The sequence below is a fragment of the Elephantulus edwardii genome, unplaced genomic scaffold (genome assembly GCF_000299155.1).
Source record: "Elephantulus edwardii isolate Elephantulus edwardi_28Jun2011 unplaced genomic scaffold, EleEdw1.0 scaffold00080, whole genome shotgun sequence".
In the NCBI taxonomy this organism is placed as follows: Eukaryota; Metazoa; Chordata; class Mammalia; order Macroscelidea; family Macroscelididae; genus Elephantulus; species Elephantulus edwardii.
In genome coordinates, this window is record NW_006399830.1 from 1,722,073 (window position 1) to 1,729,807 (window position 7,735).

The 7,735-nt window shown below is 55.7% G+C and overlaps 1 protein-coding gene across 1 annotated transcript; it reads left to right on the top strand.

Moving 5' to 3' along the window:
- The first annotated feature begins 1,223 nt into the window (after positions 1 to 1,223).
- On the top strand, positions 1,224 to 2,477 carry CHST12 (carbohydrate (chondroitin 4) sulfotransferase 12). The gene has a single exon (XM_006889610.1). The coding sequence runs from the start codon at positions 1,224 to 1,226 to the stop codon at positions 2,475 to 2,477; it is 1,254 nt and encodes a 417-aa protein (XP_006889672.1).
- Positions 2,478 to 7,735: the final 5,258 nt, after the last annotated feature.

The following is a 7,735-nucleotide window of genomic DNA, read 5'->3' on the forward strand; positions in this document are numbered from 1 at the left end:
TGACTTTCTTTTTGGTGACTCCAATACTTTGTACTATCAGTGCCCTTTAAAAAAAATAAAATAATAATAATAATAATTATTATTATTATTATTATTATTATTATTATTATTTTGTGTGTGTGTGTACCGTCAAATCAGATCTGACTGGTACAGGAGGAGATTTGCCCCTCCTTCTCTGGCAGAGCATCTGGTGGATTCGAACCGCGTATCTTTGAGATTGCAGTGCAGCTTCTTGCCAGTAGGCCACCAGAGCTCCCCTATGAGTGCCCTTTTATACTATGCCCTTTTTAAAAAGAAAATAAATTGTGGTTTGGGTGGAAGTTTACAGGGCAGAGTTTCTTTCTTTCAGTGATTCATAGTCATTCTGTTCTATGACATACAATCCCCACATGTATCAGCACTCTTCCTACTTCCTTCCTGTATTTCTCATTTCCTTTCGTCCTCTGAGCTATGTTCTTGGGCAGATGTTGCCCTTTGGGTCTTATGTGCTTGGTAGTTGTAAGGAGAGTGTACCGAGTTGGTGTTAGGCCGCTCTATAGATTGGAAAAGGAGGCTTGTGGCGGAGTACGTTATGTATTGGGCTACTAACTGAAGGGTTAGCAGTTCAAACCCACCAAACCACCCCTCAGGACAAAGATGACAGTCTTCTCCAGCAGAGTCACAGCCTCATAACCTATGGAGGGCCACCCTGATTCAGAGTCCACCCCTCGGCAAGAGATTTGGTTTCCCGTGGGACCTTGGGGATGATTTCACACTCAGGCTTGGGGGTGACTGAGGGTCAGACCTTGGGGTCCACCAGTCTTTTTAACTGGTGAGCCTGGTCTTTTTCCAAATTATTTCCCCCTTTATTGCATGTTTGTCTTCCACTCATCCAGACCCTGGAGCAGTGGTCCATTTCAGAGGTCACCAGTGGTCGCTGGGCACCATCTGCTTCCTCTGGTCTCGCCATCTGGCCTCTTTAGACCGAGTCCCTGTGTGCCGCAGGCCTTCCTGTGCCCCTCCGTGTGGTCAGCTGCCCACCCCACCCTGCCCGACCCCACTGTGGAGGATCGGGCGGGAAGGAGGGCAGCAGGTGACCGTCCCGCAGGAGAAGGGCGGGAGACCCCCGGCTCAGCCTTGTTCTGTCTTGTCCTGCAGGACCTGGAGCGCCCTGCGCCCCTGCGCTGGAGCGCACAGTGAGGGTCCCGGCGCCCCGCGCCGTCCGCAGCAGCCCGGTGCGCAGCATGGCGAAGGCGCGCCTCTTCCGGCTCTGGCTGGCGCTGGGCTCGGCCTTCATGGTCCTGCTCATCATCGTGTACTGGGACAGCGTGGGCACTGCCCACTTCTACCTGCACACCGCGCTGTCCCGGCCCCGCGTGGAGCCGCCCACGCCTGGGCCCGAGGGCCCCCGGGACTTGGCCGCCGACGTGGACGAGTTCCTGGACAAGCTGCTCAGCTCGGGCCTGAAGCCCAGTGAGCCTGCGGCAAGGAAGAGCGCGCGGCCCCCGCCGCCCCCCGCCAGCCGGCCGGCCCCGGGCAACATGGAGGAGCGCGTGAGGGGCTACGACTGGTCCCCCCACGACACGGCGCAGAGCCCGGACCAGGACCTGCGGCAGGCCGAGCGGCGGCGCGTGCTCAGGGACTTCTGCGCCAACTCCAGCTTCGTCTTCCCCACCAAGGAGCGCTCCTTCGACGACATCCCCAACTACGAGCTGAACCACCTCATCGTGGACGACCGCCACGGCGTCATCTACTGCTACGTGCCCAAGGTGGCCTGCACCAACTGGAAGCGCGTCATGATCGTGCTCAGCGAGAGCCTGCTGGACCGCGGCGCGCCCTACCGCGAGCCGCTGGCCATCCCGCGCGAGCACGTGCACAACTCCAGCACGCACCTGACCTTCAACAAGTTCTGGCGCCGCTACGGCAAGTTCTCGCGGCACCTCATGCGGGTCAAGCTCAAGAAGTACACCAAATTCCTGTTCGTGCGCGACCCCTTCGTGCGCCTCATCTCCGCCTTCCGCAGCAAATTCGAGCTGGAGAACGAGGAGTTCTACCGGCGCTTCGCGGTGCCCATGCTGCGCAAGTACTCCAACCGCACCAGCCTGCCCGCCTCCGTCAGCGAGGCCTTCAGCGCCGGCCTCAAAGTGTCCTTCACCAACTTCATCCAGTACCTGCTGGACCCGCACACCGAGCGCCTGGCGCCCTTCAACGAGCACTGGCGGCAGGTCTACCGCCTCTGCCACCCCTGCCAGATCGACTACGACTTTGTGGGCAAGCTGGAGACGCTGGACCAGGATGCTGCCCAGCTGCTGCACCTCCTCAACGTAGACCAGCTCCTCCACTTCCCCCCAAGCTACCGCAACCGGACGGCCAGCAGCTGGGAGGAGGACTGGTTCGCCAGGATTCCCCTGGCCTGGAGGCAGCAGCTCTACAAACTCTATGAGGCAGATTTTGTCCTCTTTGGCTATCCCAAGCCGGAGGGCCTCCTCCAGGACTGAAGGCCGGGGCACCAGGTCCAGGTGCTCCAGGCGGAGGGCCTCCTCCAGGACTGAAGGCCAGGGCACCAGGCCCAGGTGCTCCAGCCAGAGGGTCCAGGCGCCTCTCGGGGACAGTTGACCACCGACGGCAATGGTGGCCATTCGAATCACGGGAGAAAAGCCTGGCAGCCCCCTTCCAGCGGCCACAGCCACTGGAGACTGCCGGCGCGTTCTGCGCTGCACACACTGGGGGCCGTCGGTCAGGCCCCACTCGATGGCATCCTTTGGTGACTTTATTTTTTAAATTGTTACTTTAAATGAAGGGTCTGCCCCCCATGACGGATCAAGTCACCACATGTTTTTTTTATGGATGCATTGCCTCCTGTATTGTCACAGCCCAGAATTCCAGAGGGCTCTTACCAGTGGAGCGGCTAACAGGCCCTTTCACGCTGACCTCACCCACCCGACTAGCCACACCCACTCATGCCGGCCACACCCACCTCATCTGGCCCTGTCCACTCCTGTCCATGTGTTCGCCTTGTCTGGCCGCACCCACTCCTGCTGACCATGCCCACTGTCTGACCACACCTGCTCCTGTTCCACCCGTGGTGTGCAAGTCAGAGGGAGGGAGGAGTCGTTCGCAGGCGGCATCCACAATGGACTGTGTGAATATTGGGTTTTTTAAGATTAATATATTTCAACTATTTAAGACAAAATGTGGAGAAGGGGCGAGGTGAAGTAAAAGGCAACAGCTGCTTTCCCCACGTGCCCTCGTGTTTATTCTGCCCCAGCGACAGATGCCCTCGTCTGGACCCAGCGATGGGAAGGAAGGGTTCCGCTGTCCAGGAGGAAGTGGGTGTGGGAGCCTCAAGTCAGGGCTTCCGTTTTTTGCCCAGTTGCAGATAGAGTCTTGGTGGCTGCTGTCAAAAGGTTAGTGGTTGGAATCCACCAGCCACTTCATGGGAGAAAGGTGACGCAGTCCCTCTTCAAATCTAGTCTTGAGTCAGAGCCCATTATGGTAGTGGGCTGGGTTCTGCGGTAAATCTTTCTAGAAGCAGACTGCCTCTCTTTCTTCCACAGAGCAGCTGATGGGTTTGAACTGCTGATCAGTAGCAAATGGGTGCTTGACCCTGCTGCCTGAGATCTCCTCCTCCACAGGGAGTAGAAGTGACTTTGATGCCACTGTCCCTGTGACAAGAGCCTCCCGTTCTCCAGTAGGCTAAGCAGATCTGGTGGGGGTTGAGGCAGGGCTTGGTCTGAAGGCATTGGCAGGCCCTCATTCCTGGGAGGTGGTGAGTGATGGGCAGGGCTCTGTGGTTGTGGACCCAGAGGTGCTGGTCTCCTGAGCCACCAGGGACGTGTGCATGACACTGACTGCTCTCCCTGCACCCTCTAAGGAAACCTCATGTGGGACCCTGTGGGCCCTGAGTGTCCCGTTTGGCTGTAACAGCTTCCCTGTGGTAGCGCTTGTGGCCACTTGAAAGGTGTCTGAATGCACCAGTGCTGCCGGACCAGGATCCCACAGGGGCTGCTCCAGTGAGCAGGAACGTGTTCTCGCAGCCAGGAGGAGGCTGCGTGGTGACTCGGCACTGGCTCTGGGCACGGTCCTCATCTCCACAGCCTCTGTCCCTTGGTGGTCTTCCTGTCGTGAAGCCCGTCGCCCTCCATCTGTGCAGCTCCTGTAACCAGTCAGCTCTTGCACATCCAGAAGCAATCAGTTCAGACATACCCACGTTAGTACTCTGCCTCATGGACGTAACAAGCTGGGGCTCCCAAGAGAGATGACCTCACAGGTTGGTGCCCACCCCTCCCCTTGACCCTGCATAATTCCCCTCAGGAGTACCTTCCTGGGACCTGGGCAGGGCTTTGCCCACCCCCTCCGATTGATCCAGGGTGCATCCCTTCAGGAGGAGCCCAGCTACGTGGGCAGAGTTGTGCCTCCTAAATGGCCAAGGCCTCTGTTCACAACCTGACCTAGGCCCAGGAGACCTAGCCCCAGCTTTGCAGAACTTTGGAACAAAGTTGGCCATGCTGGTTATAAAAACTAAATTGAATGTCCACCCTTTTGAATAGCGGCCCGATGCTTAATCCACCTCGCCACCAGGGTTCCAGGCCAGGCTGCTAGCCAAAAGGTTGGTGGCTCAAGCCTGTGCAAAGGTGCCTCAGAGGACAGCCTGCCGACCTGCCTGAGCAGAGCGCTCGTGATCGGGAGTCAGACTCGACAGCTACTAAAAACAAAATACCGGGGCACTGAGGCCTGTCTGAGCTCAAACCCCATGCTACTGAGGGCGCTTCCATTCGGTACATTAGGCTTAAAGGTGTGCCAGTGAAGAGGGAACCCACATGACCGTCTGAGGACAGAGTATCATGTCGATCCATGGGGGGGTGGGGGGTGGAGGGGTGTCAGACAGGTGGATGTGGAGAGAGATGACAGGTACATTGCTGCTAAGGTGGATAGATGGATGGACAGATACACAGGTAGATGATGGATACATTTGGATACGTGGATGATAGGTATGTAGATGACAGAGGTGGCGATGGGATGGATCTGTGGACGGCAGGGATGAGGATGACAGATGGCTACATAGATGTGGATAGGGATGGATACGTGGATGTACGTATGTGGATGACAGATGGTGATGGGGTGGATGGATACAGAGGCAGGTGATGGATACATGGATGTAGGTATGAGGATGACGGATGGATGGATACATAGGTGTGGATAGGGATGATACATGGATGTATGTGGATGACAGTGATGGGGTGGATGGATAGGTAGATACAGAGGTGGCAGATAGGTGTGTGCATCTATATGGATAAGAGGCAGTGATAGGGGTGGATGACTGGTGGATAGGGAGGCAGCTGTATGGATAGATACAGAGGACAGGTAGATACCTAGGTGGTAGACAGATGCTAGATGGTGGTGGAAACGCATGCCCTGCAGTGGGCTCCTTATGCTGACCTCACAATGGAGCGAGAGGTCACCGAGCCTTGCACCACCTCTATGATCACTGGCATGCTCATGTCTCCTGGGACTATTGTGTCCGTCCACCACACGGGTCTCCCTCCCTGTCACTGCCCTCTGCTTCACCCACATCAAGCTCTTCAGTGACCAGTCCTTCCTGATGATGTGTCCAAAGTGGGTGAAGCTGTGCTTTGTTGTAATCCACAGTTTTCGGTGGCTGGTTTTCCTAATTAGGTAGCCAGGCCTTTCTTCCTAGTCTGTCTTAAGTTAGAAACTCCACTGAAAACATATGGGTCCACCAAGGGTGACCCTGCTGCCATTTCAAACACTGGTGGCATAGCTTCCAGGGCCGCAGCCCCACAGCACGACACACTGATGGGTGGGTGGTGAATTATCAGTGTTCATAGAAACAATTAATTGGCATTATGAAATGTTAGAAATACTTTCTTCCTTTGTCAAGATCCAGGAGTTCTGGTGGCGAAGTGTGTTAAGTGTTTGGCTGCTAATCACAGGTCATCAGTTAGAACCCACCAGCCGCTCTGTGGGACACAGATATTTACCACCTCAGAACCCTCTCTCCTCCAGGTCACAGTGCTGCAATAGGCTGTGGCTGAGACCGGTGGGGGGCAGAGGTCCCTCCTTCTCGATGCCCTTTGAAAGCAGCATAGCCTGGCGATGGGGGATGGAGACAGTTCCGAGTGCACTCCAGCCATCTGAGAGGTGTGTGACAGCTTTGGACATGTCTGTCCTCATCCCCAGGTGGCCATCTAGCAGAAAGCTGTCCCTCCGATCTGATAATCAGCTCAGCCTGGCTGCCGGCTGACCATCTGGAGAGCATTTGTCCTGTGGTGGCACAAGGGCGCTCGTCCAGCACGGCTCTCCTGACGATGGCACCAGTGACTGCCTGCACTCTCCCCTCCTGCGTGTTCCCTGTTCCTGAGTCTCCACAGACCCGTGGGGTCTGCTGCCTGAGGACCTTGGGCTGTGCATCTGCGAGGGCCACATCAGAAAGAGCCTTTCGAAATGTAATGTAAGCTCTTTATTGTGACTTCAGTGAAAGCTTATGGAGCATTTTCTGTTCAGCCATTCATGTGCTTTTTATTTTTTAAAAAGAAACTTAATCAACTTTATTAAGTATAAGTTATATTAAATAGGTGCACTATTTTAAGGCTACAAACATAGATTTTGACAAGGGCTAGTGCTTTTAAAACTTTCTATTGTGATTTGAGAGTGAGTTTAAGGACAAATTGGTTTTCCATTCAACCATTCATACACGTTGTGTTTGTAACACCAATTACAATCCCCACAAGGTAACAGCACTTTCCCTACTTGCTTCCAGTATTTCCTGTTTCCATTTGCCCACCTTTCCTATCCGTTCCTGCCTTCTGAGCTTTCTCCCTGAGTAAATGCTGCCCTTCGATCTCCTGTGATTGGTCCTTCTGAAGAGTGTGTACCTCCCTGGTGTACACTCCCGTATGTGTGTGTGTGCACATGTATGTGTGTGTGACAGAGAGGAGAAGCCGGGGCTCAGGGACCAGGTGGAACTGCCCCCGTGGGCGTCTGAGGCTGTGATCCCTACAGAGCAACCTGCTGAGCTCATTGGAACAGAACCTCCAACCCTTGGGCTTGCAGCCCACTCTAAGCCCCCTGGGCCTGGGCCCCTCCACCAGGTGGTCTTGTGTGGGCTGTCAGCCCTACCTCTCATGCTTTCATCTTGGCAGCTGAGTGCACACACCCCGTGGAAGGAGGCATCTCCCCAACATCATGGTAACACACCACACAGGCCTTCAGCGCAGTGATTCTCTTCCAGTTCAGGCCACAGGCTGAATTCAGGGGCCTGCTCCAAGGCAGGGCCCTCTGCCCGTTCTGGAAAGGCCTCGTCTCCTCTCGGAGTCTGTGGGTTCTTTAGACCTCCCTGTGGCCTGGCCTCTGCCTCCCTGATCTCTGCTTTCTCAGTCAGCTCTCAGGGGAGGTCAGTACACACCCACACTGACAGGGCCTCATGAGCGTGACAAAATCCTGCTCACCAACAGGATTACTACCCGGCTACTGGCAGGTGCCCTCAGGCCAGCGGCCTTGTGTACAGCAGAGCAGGACTGCCCGGCCTGCACCATCCTCAAAACTGTCGCACCCCCTGTGTCGTGACGGCAAGTGGGATGAGGTCATCGCTGCTTTTTCTTGCCAAACACACACACAGGACAGCTGTGAAAGGATCTAGCACAGATTACAGTGAGGTGCCCCCACCTTGTGCCTCCACACACAAGCCCCACCCACCCTCTGCCAGCCTCACCTTGCACTGCTCCAGCCTCCCCTC